The following is a 14,399-nucleotide window of genomic DNA, read 5'->3' as shown; positions in this document are numbered from 1 at the left end:
AAACATATCAATTTTCTATAAAAATTTCTCAAAGTTTGACTTTTTCCTTAATTTCTTGATAGACTATTGCTTATTGTTTGTCATTGCGACCCACTATGTCATTTTGCATTAGTCATGGTGAAACCACCCGTGACATTATCCTAGTCACGGATCAGGCAAGGATGTGTTTCCTAGTATTACCATGGCATTACCATATATAGTCATGGTTAGTATCACCATAGACATCAGCATAGTTTGACTTGTACGCCATCCATGACACAAAGGTTGTTGTGGTTGTGCCAGATGAGATGTCGGCATAATCGCATATGGGGTAAGGTTGTGTTTCCCAATTAGTTTAGAATTATCATGGCATCAACATAGTAGGGGTTGTGCAAGTATGTTTTCATTAGTTAGTTCGGTATTACCACGATGTCAACAAAATCTTGATCACAAAGTAATACTATACATTTCCTTATTATTCTCTCTCTCTCTCTTTTATCCACCCAAAACTTATGTGGCGTGGTTCCCCATAGTTCCTGCCATATAAGATTTGGGAGATGAATGAGAGGGGGGAGGGAGGGATGATGGTAGATAATGGAGTGACGTATAGCATTACTCAATATATAGGAAGAGCTTTATGGGACCTTTTAAATGACGTAAGGTAGTTTTTTGTTAGGTAAGTTGATCTAGTTTCTCTTTGCAAAAAAGGAGTAAATCGTCTGCAAAGATTAGGTGGAAGATCATCTCTTGTGACACCTCTAATGATCATATTTGGAATGTCCATGATACACCATGCTCCCCACATTAACCCTTAGAAGGCTTCCAAGTCCAAAATGAACAGGGACGAGGATAATGGGACTTTGGTGTAGACCAGATGGCTTGGGAATATTTAAGGAAGACCCGAACAAAGGATGGCGTGAAGACACCTCGAAAGATGGTGACAAGGTCCCAGACTCGCGCAGTAGCACGGATCTCTCGAATTGCGATCGATCGCACATTGGCTGCGATCGAGCGCCCAAGTCTTGGTAGCAAGATGATAGTCCCTAGAACTGCGACCGATCACCCCCTGTGAGTGAGATCGATCGCACGATCGAGCACATCCTTCTCTGGTAGTGCGATCGATCGCCCCTGTAGTTGCGATCGAGCACACTCGAGCAAATCTGTTCCACAAATGGACATCAGAGACATTTATCTTAGTTTTGATCTTTTGTTTTAAACTAGGTTTCTTTGTTAGTTGTTATTCTATCTTATCTTTTAGGTTTTCAGTTTAGATTACGTTCTTTATTAGTCTTCTATTTGGTTTAGTCTTCTTTCATAGACTTCTAAACCAACTTTATTTCATTGTTATTTTAGGATTAGGAGTCTTGGGCTATAAATATATGTTTATAGCCTTTAGCAATTCAATTCTCATTTTTTGTTTTGTTTATCAATAAATAATACTCAGAGTTGAGTTTCTTCATTATTTTCCCTTAAAGCATAGATAGTCTCTATTGTTTCAGAAGATTTCTTTGATTTTTGTGATAGTCTCACAATCTTAGAAATATTTACCCCTTCAACTTGCTGTTTTCTTGTTCACCACAATCCTACGCTGCATCAGTTGGTATCAGAGCTCCAGTTTTCTTTCCATGGCACCGCCAAACACAAGAAGAAGGGGAAACCACTTTGCAAATCTGGAGGACGTGTATGAATGTGAGGAAGCAGTCGGTGAAACACGCACGGAGGAGCAGTGGCAACTCATGGAGGAAACCGTTCGCTGATTTGAGGGCCCAACTTGCGGCCTCCAACGCTCGAGTAGCCAATCCGGAGGGGCGCCACGAGCGCTGTCGACAACCCTCACCGCCCAGCTCGGAGAAGGACAACAAACAACGTATAGAGAATGAAGCCAGGAACCCTTTTGCAAGGCACGACGTACAAGGCATCAACCCCACGTCCAAGCCCATGCCAATCGATGGGAGAACGGTTTCAAACTCGATATTCCAGAATTTCAAGTGGGTCTCCAACCCGAAGAATTCTTGGATTGGGTAGTGGCAGTTGAAGAAATTCTTGATTTCAAAGGGGTGCCCGGTAATCGACGAGTTTCTTTGGGCGTAACCAAATTCCGGGGAAGAGCAACGGCATAGTGGCAGCAATTGAAGCAATCCCGAGGGCAGCAGGGCAAGACGAAGATCAACAAGTGGGAGAAATTGTTGAAGCATATGTGGCTGGTCTTTTTACCCTACAATTATACTCGAACCATGTATCAAAAGTTTCAAAACTTGAGCTAAGGGTCAAAGTCCGTGACGAATACACGGAAGAATTTTACAAGTATCTAACACGTGTTGATCTAGCCGAAACCGACGATCAACTAGTGTCACGATACATTGGGGGTTAACGTCACCAAATTCAAGATTCGTTAAACCTCTTTGACCCCAAGAATGTGTTAGAGGCCCATCAAAGAGCATTCTTGCTAGAGAAAACGGCCTCACAAGGGGCCTATGGAGTTTTTGGCCTCGGAACTGGGGAAGCACAAACCGATCAAGCGGGCCATTCACAACTTGAAGCCCTACGTAACCCTCAAATCAAAACCGGACCCCAACCACAACGGGTCCATTCAACTGAGGGGCAATTACGAGTGGCCCTAAATGCTTTTGATGTGGAGAATTGGGCCACCAGATGGCGGATTGCTGAAAAGGGGACAAATATGGTAAGGGTTTACTTATTGAGTCGGGAGACACCTTCGATGAACAAGGTGAGGAAGAGGAGTATGACACCACTGTTGACAACCATGGGGACGATGATGGAGAATTTGCATTTGGAGATGACGGTCCTCTTTTGATGATACAAAGAATATGATTAACACCCCGTAAGGAAGAAGGTGACGATGGGTAGCACCACAATCTTTTTCACTCCTTATGCACTACAGAGGGAAAGGTACGCAAACTTATCATCGACGGAGGCAGTTGTGTAAACGTGGTGTTGGAAGAAGCGGTCTAAAAATTAGCCCTTGAAACAGAAAAACATCCTACATCATACTGCTTAGAGTGGCTCAATAAGGGAAATGAGGTAATAGTATCCAAATGTTGTCTTGTGACTTTTTCAATTGGAACAAAATATAAAGACAAAACTTGGTGTGATGTGGTGGCCATGGACGCATGCCATTTATTGCTAGGAAGGCCATGGCAATATGATAGAAATGCTCATCATGATGGAAGGAAGAACACCTATAGCTTTTTGGTGGATAATGTGAAACTCACTCTTTTGCCTAATCTGGGAGACAAACCTAAACCTTCTAAAGGGGCGGGCCAAAATGTCTTGGCTAAGAGGGAATTCATTAAGGAGATGTGTGATTCCAATCAAGTATATGTCCTAGTTGGGAAGGAGTGCACTCCCACTGAGGAGGAGGTCTCGGAAGCAATCAAGGGATTGGTGGAGGAGTTTTCCGATGTGTTCCCGGAAGAATTACCCAAAGAGTTACCGCCTCTTCGCGACATTCAACACCAAATCGACTTGGTACCCGGTTCTAATCTCCCCAACCGACCACACTACTGCATGAGTCCCAAGGAGCATGAAGAGCTATGCCGACAAGTAGAGGGGTTACTATCCAAGGGTCATTCGGGAGAGCTTGAGCACATGTGCAGTTCTAGCTTTGCTTTCACCTAAGAAAGATGGATCATGGAGAATGTGTGTCGATAGCCGCACCATCAATAAGATCACCATAAGGTATAGATTTCCTATTCCTCGATTGGATGACTTACTAGTCCAATTGAGTGGGGCAACAATATTTACAAAGTTAGACTTGAAGAGTGGGTACCATCAAATTCGGGTACGAGTTGGTGACGAATGGAAGACCGCGTTCAAGACACGTGAAGGACTCTACGAACGGTCAATGATGCCGTTTGGCTTATCTAATGCCCTTAGTACCTTTATGAAGGTTATGAAACAGGTGTTCCGCCCATTCATTGGAAAGTTTGTAGTCTTCTACTTCGACGATATCCTCATATATAGCTCTACCATTGAGGAGCACATTCAACATATACAGGAGGTACTAAGTGTCTTGCGCAAGGAGAAATTTTACGCAGCCCAGGCAAAATGCAATTTCATGACAGAATCCGTTCTTTTTCTTGGATATGTGGTGGCCAAAGATGGGTTGGCGGTAGATGAGTCAAAGATAGCAGAAGTTCAGGATTGGCCTCTCCCCACTACACTACATGAGGTACGTAGTTTCCATGGGTTAGTATCTTTTTATTGGCGCTTTATTTACAACTTTAGCACCATATTAGCACCGATTACGGAGTGTATGAAGGCGGGTAAAGTCTCGTGTAGTTAAGCAGCCACTACCGCCTTCGAGTTGATCAAGGTCAAATTGACTATCGCTCCATTACTAGTCCTTCCAGATTTCGACCTACCTTTTGAGTTGCATTGTGATGCATCAAAAATAGGCATTGGAACGGTACTCAGCCAAAAAGGCAAACTGATGGCCTAATTCAGTGAGAATTGAAGAGTGCACAACTCAATTATAGCACTTATGATATTGAGTTCTACGCATTAGTACAAGCACTATAACATTGGCGCTCATACCTCGCTTACAACAACTTTATTTTGTACTCGGACCATGAAGCACTAGAACACCTTAGCAGTCAAGATAAACTGTCATCTCGACATGCTAAATGGGCCGCTTTTGTTCAACAATTCAGCTTCACAATCAGGCACAAGTCAGGAGCATTGAACAAAGTGCCAGATGCCCTCAGCCGGAAATCATCACTATTAGTCACCATGAAATTAGAGGTACTAGGTTTTGAATTATTAAAAGATTCCCGAAGGTAACCTAAGGTTGAAAATCATCCTTGAGTGCCATAATGAAGGTCACATGGGAAGGGATAAAACATTACAACTGGTGGCGGACCAGTTCTATTGGCCGAGTATGCGAAAAGAAGTAGACAAACTTGTGAAGAGCTGCAGAATATGTCAAGTGTCCAAGGGGTCGGCTACTAATGCCGGGTTATATATGCCCCTTCCTATTCCGGAAGGGCCATGGACTAACGTGATCATGGACTTCGTGCTAGGCTTACCCAAAACCCAAAAAGGTAATGATTCCATCTTTGTAGTTGTTGATAGATTCTCAAAAATGGTGCATTTCATTGCGTGCAAAAAGACGGCCGACGCGGTGAATGTCGCACAATTATATTTCCGAGAGGTCTACACCTCCATGGCCTACAATTGTCTATCGTATCCAACCGCGACACAAGGTTTCTTAGCCACTTCTAGCGATGTTTGTGGAGGTTATCACATACAAAGCACAATTTTCAGCAGTGCATATCATCCACAGACAAGCGGACAAACAGAGGTCGTTAATCGATCATTGGGAGCCTTACTTCAAAGTTTGGTGGGGGAGAATGTCAAGTCATGGGACCAAAAATTGTTCCAAGCTGAGTTCGCCTACAACTATTCCACTAACCGGAGCACCGGCCTTAGCCTATTTACCATCATTTATGGGAGTAATCTTCCTGCCCCATTGGATTTGGTACCTCTTCTAGATTTGAAGCGAACACATGCTACAGCTAAAGACTTAATAGCTCAAATACAAGCCGGTCACAAGTTCACCATCCAGAATTTATAGCAATCTACCGCAAAGTATAAAGAGGATGCGGATAAGAAGTGTCGTGCCATAGAGTTCGAGGAGGGGGATTTTGTGTGGGCTGTGTTAACTAAAGATAGGTTTTCTGTTGGCGAATATAACAAGTTGGCTGCCCGCAAAATTGGTCCGATAGAGATTATAAAGAAGATCAATTCAAATGCCTACCGGCTAAAGCTACCTAGCCATATCAAGACGTCTGATGTTTTCAATGTCAAACACCTTGTTCCTTCATCGGTGATTCGCCAGATGCGGATCCGAATTCGAGGTCGAATTCTATCCAACCTGAGAAGGATGATGTAGACTAGATGGCTTGGGAGTATTTAAGGAAGACCCGAACAGAGGATTGCGTGAAGACACCTCGAAAGATGGTGACAAGGTCCCAGACTCGCGCAGCAGTAGGGTTCTCTAGAATTGCGATCGATCAAACATTGGCTGGGATCGAGTGCCCAAGTCCTGGTATCAAGATGATAGTCCCTGGAACTGCGACCGATCACCCCCTATGAGCAAGATCAATCGAACGATCGAGCGCATCCTTCTTTGGTAGTGCGATCGATCGCCCCTGTAGTTGCGATCAAGAGCACTTGGGCATATCTGTTCTACAGATGGACAACAGAGACACTTATCTTAGTTTTAATCTTTTGTTTTAAACTAGGTTTCTTTGTTAGTTGTTATTCTATCTTATCTTTTAGTTTTTCAGTTCAGATTACGTTCTTTATTAGTCTTCTATTTGGTTTAGTCTTCTTTCATAGACTTCTAAACCAACTTTATTTCATTGTTATTTTAGGATTAGGATTCTTGGGCTATAAATATATGCTTATAGCCTTTAGCAATTCAGTTCTCATTTTTTGTTTTGTTTATCAATAAAGAATACTCTGAGTTTAGTTTCTTCATTATTTTCCCTTAACGCATAGATAGTCTCTATTGTTTGAGAAGATTTCTTTAATTCTTGTAATAGTCTCACAATCTTAGAAATATTTACCCTTTCAACTTGCTATTTTCTTGTTCACCGCAATCCTACGCTGCATCAGACTCCTTGCCTCCATATCCCTGCCTTTATAGAATTAGCCCATCAATTCCCCATTAATGAAGATAAAGAATCGGATGGTAATAATGCACTCCATAAATCAATTAAATAAACTCGTTAGGAAAGCCACTTGTGTTACAATTAATATTAATTAAATAATCAAATTAATATAACATGTTTTCATTAAATCAACCTTTAGTGTGCATTGGGATGTGCCCTTATTCTATTGGTAGTTTTTCAAAAGCTCTTGTGCTAGTAATAGCGTGTTTGGGAATGAATTAAAGAAATAGAGTTCAAAAGCTTTACTTTTAAGTTTTCGTAAAAAGTGTATTTTGGTCATTTTCAGGTTTTTCGGATCCTTAAAAGCGCTTTCAAATTTTTTTACAAAACATGTACTTTTTTCCTTAAACGGACTTCTTGAGTGTTAAATGCACTTTTAAGCCCTTCAAACGCAAACCAAACATGCCCTAAGACATTGCCTCCAATCCTACTAGGTCGAAAAGAGTAGTTTGCTTTGGATCTACAATTAATTGATTAGCCATACCCTTGGTTAAAATTTACCAATAATGTTACTCTTTCAACTTACTTGGATTCAACACTTCTGAATTAGAGCAATAGCTATTGACTGTTGTATTGAACTTTAATAAACTAGTGATAAAATGATTAAATTTACCTATTGGTATTAGCTTAACTTTTTAGGATAAGTGATGATTTATCACAATAATAAAAGTCTTGAGTTCAAACCTTGTCACTGTCAATTTACTTAATATTTATCATTTCAATTAAATATTTCACGTGTTAGATTTCATTTGTCGAACCTAGCAACCAAGCCATCGGAGCTGAAATTTTATTGAAGATCTAATTTTAAAATATATGTGAAGATCTGCTGAGCGTGAAGTGATCAAAGCAATGAGATAAGCAAGGAACAAATGGAAGATAATGCTTGCATTTGAAGTACTCCATTGCCAAAATCTGATTGCTCCTTAACAGATCACGCAAGGAGAGTAGCCGGATTTATTGAACTTGAAGAAATTTAAACATATTTGGAATGACATTTCGAAACAATGACAGTTGACCAAAGAAAAATTTTGCTTAGGCCTTTTTTTTAATTTTATTTTTAACACGTTCACATAAGGGAAAAGGAAGGGAAATTCGAACTAGTGACCTCCGCTTCTTTATACGTGGTCTACAACCGATTGAGCTACCCCTTGGGAACCCTTAGGCTTTTTAAAGCAACTTCAAAGACAAAAAGTCCAATAATTTAAACTAGTTATATAATATGTAGATTGATAAAATTCTGCATTATTATAATGAAAACTGAGAGTGACTTCATCAACAGACTAATCCAGGCTATCCATCTACAGAGTAATATGAACATCTGTTTACTTAAGTTTGGTTTTCTCTTCTTCTTCTTCTTCTTCTTCCTTTCTTTTTTTTTTTTTTTTTAATAAAAAAGGTTGGAGGAGTTCTTGGGCATGACCATTGGTTTTCTCCTTGTTTCTTTAAGAATTTGGATTCTTGATATTTTTTATTAAAACAACTCTAAGATCGAGTTCTTGAAATTCTATTATTCTTTTTAAAAACCCAATTGGGTTTTTATATTGGTCATTTGCGAAGGCTAATCTCTATTCCACTACATGTTTAAATACATTTCCAGTATCAGGGAACATCTCTTGCCTAAGTAAATAGCTCATATAAGGCTATTTCATGTACTCACTCCTATCTAGTAGGTAAAGCGGGACCCATGCCTCGCACTTCTCTTTGCATGGACCAGTTGAGTCTCACGCTTCGCCTAGAGCTAAGAGACAATTTGCACTATGTAGGTATTGAATTTAAGACCACAAGATGCACTCAAAGTCTGAGTCTTTTACCAATTGAGCCAACCCCTTAGAGTTTATGACCCAATTTAACTCTAGATACATAACCAAGCAGAAAATAAACCATTTTACTTCAGTGAAATTTGAAAATATGATCAACTAGATACTATAATAATCCAAAATTTATTCCTAAAAAACCAATTTGACTAAGAAAAATCAACGAATGGTCACAATTAAGAAAAATCAACGAATGGTCATAATTCTAGTGTCAAATATTGCTACGCAACTTGGGTTATAGAATTTTCTGGGTCGAATATTCTCTCTCCTTATCTAATTTTTGTTGTGGATAATTTGCAAACTCATGAAGCTCACCGATTTATATCAGCCTTCGATGGCAAGCACAAGCTTTTAGCACCCGAAGGCTTTCTCCAAAACATGCGAGGAACACAAATGGAAATGAAGCCTGTTGGTTCATCTGTGTTTCCATTTTTCTTGGCTCTCATTTTCTCATTTTTATGGGCAACTTCGGCTCACACACACCAAAACTTTCTTCAGTGCTTGATCCTTCGTTCTGAAAACTCCAGCTCAATTTCTGAAGTCATTTACACCCCAACCAACTCCTCATATTCATCCGTCTTACAATTCTCCCTACAAAACCCCAGATTCTCAACACCTGCCACCCCAAAACCTCTTGTCATTGTTACACCAACGCATGTCTCCCACATCCAAAACGCCATCAATTGTTCTCAAACACATGGCATGCAAATAAGAGTTCGAAGTGGCGGCCACGATTATGAGGGTCTTTCTTATGTTTCAGATGTGCCGTTTGTCATAATTGATCTGATTAATCTTCGATCAATCAGTGTTGATGCAGAGAAAGGCACGGCATGGGTTCAAGCTGGTGCAACAATCGGTGAAGTTTATTATAGGATTGCCGAGAAAAGTAGAACTCTTGGCTTTACGGCAGGACTTTGCACGACTATAGGCGTCGGTGGACACTTCAGCGGGGGAGGGTACGGCACATTGACGCGCAAATATGGGCTTGCTGCTGACAATATTATCGACGCGCAATTGATTGATGTTAAGGGTAGAATCCTTGACAGAGAATCTATGGGAGAGGATCTGTTTTGGGCGATTCGAGGAGGAGGAGGGGCGAGCTTTGGAATCATTGTTGCCTGGAAAATCAAGCTAGTTCCTGTTCCATCAACTGTGACTGTTTTCACAGTTAATCGGAACTTGGAACAAAATGCCACCAAGCTTGTTCACCGTTGGCAATATGTTGCAGCCAAGCTTCACGAAGACTTGTTCATCCTCGTTCAATTAACAAGTGTAAATTCCAGCCAAGAAGGGAAGAGGACCATCCAAGCTTCATTCAATTCCTTGTATCTTGGAGGGATTGACAAGCTCCTTTCATTGATGCAACAGAGCTTCCCTGAGCTGGGTTTGATGAGAGAAGATTGTATTGAAAAAAGTTGGATTGAATCTACTCTTTACTTTGCCGGATTCCCAAGTGACGAATCCTTGAATGTTTTGCTCAATAGGACTCCTCTCATAAGAGCCCCATTTAAAGCAAAATCTGACTATGTCCAGGAACCTATTCCAGAACTTGGGTTTGAAGGGATCTGGAAAATATTTTCCCAGAAAGAGGCAGAAACAGCTTTAATGATCCTGACTCCGTATGGGGGCAGAATGAGTGAAATCTCGGAATCTGCAACTCCTTTCCCACATAGAGCTGGTAATATCTACAAAATCCAACTGCTGGTGTACTGGGAAGAAGAAGAAACTGTGGCATCCGAAAGGCATATAAGTTGGATCAGAAGGCTTTACGGCTACATGGCTCCCTACGTTTCGAAATCTCCAAGAGGTGCATATGTGAATTCCAGGGACCTTGACATTGGAACAAATGGTAAAGGCAACACAAGCTATAGACGGGCGAGGATATGGGGTAATAAGTATTTCAAGAGCAACTTTGACAGGTTGGTGCATGTGAAGACTATAGTTGATCCTGCTAATTTCTTTAAGAATGAACAAAGCATCCCTCCTTTTTCATCTGGGTGGAAGAAGAGAGGTGATTAGAGGTATTTAGATAGAAAAAATTGTACTCAGGATTCAGGAATAACGCCTTTTTCTTTTTTCATTTTCCTCCTAATATTATAAGCATAGATAAATTGAGATTCAGGATATTATGTGAATTTCGAAATATAGATTGGGTTTCATAGGTATGAATCTTCTTGTGTATTTTAAAGTATTTATTTATGAGACCGGCTATATGTACATTATGTGCAGCCTATATATTTTGCGAATCAACCAATGAATTTGTGGAGTTGCACAAATCCAATTTATATATTTTTTTTTCTTTGTAAATACATTCAATTACAAAAAAGAGGGGGTACAACTATATAAAAAGATGAAAGGGGGGTGATTTCCTAACAACAAATCCATTCAAAATAAACAATGCCAAAACTATATAGAAAGTATCAAATGTGTCAAAAAATGATTCTAAGACCATAGAAGACACGGACTTGTCTATCTTGGACATATGCCAAGAAATGTAAATCATCAAAGGCACTACAAGAAATAAGGTCTTTAGGGGCGACTCAAAGTCGCCCCTAAAAGTCCTAAAGTGGACGCTGTTGACAACAGCGTCGACTTTTCGACCCTAAAGGTGTCGACGCCAATAGTCCGACCCTAATGCTCACATGCACGATTATCAGCGTCCACTCAAAGTCGACCCTAATGATCACTTTTAGCGTCCACTTTATCGACCCTAAAAGTGGCAATGTTTTGACCCTAAAAATGATGTAAACAAAAGCTATAGTCGACGCTAATAGTCAACCATTAGCGTCCACTTTTAGTTAACCATTAGGGTCCACAAAAGTGGACCCTAATGGCCCTAAAAAAAAAAAAAATAACTATTAGCGTCCAAATCAAAGTGGACGCTGATAGTTAACCATTAGCGTCCACAAATGGTCCTAAAAAATTAAAAAAACAAACTAACTATTAGCGTCCACTTAGAGTCGACCCTAATGATCACTTTTAGCGTCCACTTTATCGACCCTAAAAGGCGCATGTTTTGACTCTAAAGATGATGTAAACAAAAGAATTAGTCGACGCTAATAGTCAACCATTAGCCTCCACAAAATGGTCCAAAAAAATATAAAAAAAAAATTGACTATCAGCGTCCACTTTTGAAGTGGACGCTGATAGTTAACCATTAGGGTCCACTTTTGTGGACCCTAATGGTCCTAAAAAATCAAAAAAAAAAAAAAAATCTGCAATCGATCGCACTCAAGTGGGTGATCGATCGCAGCATCAGTAGGTTTTCAAAATTTGGCGATCGATCGCACTTGGAGTGCAATCGATTGCAGCATCAGTAGGTTTTTGAAATTTGGTGATCGATCGCACTTGGAGTGCAATCGATCGCAGCATCAGTAGGTTTTCGAAATTTTGCGATCGATCGCACTTGGAGTGCGATCGATCGTAGCATCAGTAGGTTTTCAAAAGTTGGCGATCGATCGCACTTGAGCATCAGTAGGTTTTCGAAATTTTGCGATCGAGCGCACTCCAAGTGCGATCACTCGCAGCATCAGTAGGTTTTCAAAATTTTGCGATCGATCGCACTCCAAGTGCGATCGATCGCAGCATCAGTAGGTTTTCTAATGATTTCCAGTTCAAGTGAAGAACCATTGGTTTTGTTCACGCAAATAACATCAAAAGTCAACTGACTAGTCTTAGCAAAAAGAGTCACTAATAGAGCTTAGATCTTGAAGGCTTAAATATAGCATATTTGTAACTCTGACAAATGACAACTAAAAGGCCAAACTGCAGTCCATTCTTATCCATGCAACACATATCAACTGATGTTAAAAATTAAACTTTCAGTCAGCTCATTATTTTCAACCCACTTAGCTTGTCTCAAGTGTCATGGAGAGATGAAGACCACATGAAATTAGTCAAAATACAACCACCAACCTCTTGTTGAATGTGGACACCGAAATCTCCAAATACAATGTTCCCAGACGCGTCTTTAGCATTAGTTTTCTAAAGAAAATTCTGCATCAGAAAACAACGACATACTGAATTTTACTCTTCATCTTGGGGAAAAATATAATGAAGAAGTTATAAGATCTATGCAATGCAATGAAATGAACACAAGCAGTTTTTCATAGTATTTCATGAAGCCAAAAAAGAACTGCACAATTTAAATCACCTGATCAATTAATAGTATTCAACCCACAAGCGAAAATATGAATTCCTTACGTAACTCACCTGCCGTGCTCCCTCTGCGACACAAATAACAGCCGAACCCTTTGTCTCAATCAGGTATTTCAGATGACTCAAAACACCATGAGGCCCGTGCAAATTAAAAGATACCTTAGATGTGCATATCAGTAGAATCAGTAATAGCTCACAAAGATAACTATCCAATTAATTGCTAGTAATAAGTACCTCAGGAATCAAACATATGTCAATTTGTCCACTAGCTAGGGATGCATGCATAGCTATATATCTACTGCTACGGCCCATCAATTTCACAATGCCAACACCATGATAAGCATTGTGCGCCTAATAACAAGATTGAGGCAAAAAAAAAAAGTTAACTATGAAGAAACCAACACTAAAAGAATTCAGCAGGAAAACTTATCCGGAGAAACATAACTCCATGCATGGGCAAGTAAAATGCACGTAGAGTACCTCTATAAGAAACATTGCATTTATGTTTAAGTACACAACAATATTGTTTGATGAATCAATTAATGTATGAAATAATCAAACTAATCTAAATGCCCACAAGAAACGTAACTCAAAATGACTAACCTCATCAAAATCATAAAAAATATGTGAGAACTGCCCCATTAACCAAACCTGCCAAGGGAGAAAACTATTAAATATATGTTTTACTGTCCATGGGCAGCAAAATTCCAAAACCCAAAATAAAGTACTTATCTGCATCCTCTTCCTTGCCAATTTATCCTCATAAGCAATTTGAGTAATCTACCACAATGAACCAATATATAATATCAAAGACAATGAAAATGAAACCCAAAATGATAGAGAAAGAGATACTAAAAATGTGTTTCTTCATGAAATATATTAAAGCGAGAACCTGCTTGGGTGGTTTAACTTTCTTGTACTCTTGTCATCCTGCATACACTTAAAAATAAAATTTAGAAAGATATTATTACTCCCTTGCATTGTTTACTCAAAGTTCTTTAACCTTGATAACCATGTCAAGGGAGATTTACTAACTCAAAAGTTCTTGAACCAAAAATTTTGCGAATATCTTAATATAATATAAACCAAATAAAAAGTACCAACAAATATACATTACCAAACAGATCACGATCAACAAATAGTCAAATACACATTAGCAAATAGAAAGTACCAACAACTATCCAAATACATAGTATCAAAAAATATATCACAAATAGATGCCATCAAAGAGTACATCCTAAATAAAGTTATTCCAAAGCTCCCTCAATTGTTGGCTTCACTTGATGCACCTCCAAGCAAGCTCCCTCCAGACCTAAGAAGAATAAAATTTCATATAATGATCAATAAGCTTTTTAACGATTACTTAGTATGTGTGTTTTTGTAAAATTAATGCATACGTAGAGTGTCACTAACCCTCCAATACGTGACATTAAGAACTCAATAGTGGCTTTCAATTTGTTCGTTTCCTCAACGTAGGCTTGCAAATTCTCCCTGTACTGATGAAGTTCGATTCCAGTCTGTTGAAGCTCGCTTTGAGTATCTTCTTGACTTTTCCTACACTCGTCGTGGTTGTCGAAGTGGGTGAACGCTTGAGATGAAGTTCTTAAAGGGGTAGGAATAAGACCTCATCCCATTCCTCTAGCGTGCCCAGCTCGTCGGCCCCCTAGTACTTGTGTGACTATTTCTTGCATTCGGTCATCCACACTTGTTCCCTCCATATTGCCTTCCTCTAAGGCCTCACTGGTTGTTA

At 39.7% G+C, this 14,399-nt stretch overlaps 1 protein-coding gene and 1 pseudogene across 1 annotated transcript; both read left to right on the top strand.

Moving 5' to 3' along the window:
- The first annotated feature begins 3,102 nt into the window (after nucleotides 1-3,102).
- Nucleotides 3,103-3,618, top strand: LOC132169599 (uncharacterized). Its single transcript, XM_059580613.2, has one exon. It carries the CDS (start codon nucleotides 3,103-3,105, stop codon nucleotides 3,616-3,618), a length of 516 nt encoding a protein of 171 aa, XP_059436596.2.
- Nucleotides 3,619-8,890: 5,272 nt separating this feature from the next.
- LOC132172075 (tetrahydroberberine oxidase pseudogene) lies at nucleotides 8,891-10,510 on the top strand (annotated as a pseudogene).
- The last annotated feature ends 3,889 nt before the right edge of the window (nucleotides 10,511-14,399 follow it).

This window comes from Corylus avellana, chromosome 1, assembly GCF_965113065.1.
Source record: "Corylus avellana chromosome 1, dhCorAvel1.hap1.2, whole genome shotgun sequence".
Taxonomy (NCBI): Eukaryota; Viridiplantae; Streptophyta; class Magnoliopsida; order Fagales; family Betulaceae; genus Corylus; species Corylus avellana.
This window is presented reverse-complemented; position numbering and strand designations above follow the sequence as displayed.

Coding starts and splice junctions, on each gene's coding strand:
- LOC132169599 (XM_059580613.2), top strand. CDS start 3,103: ATGGACGCATGCCATTTATTGCTAGGAAGGCCATGGCAATATGATAGA.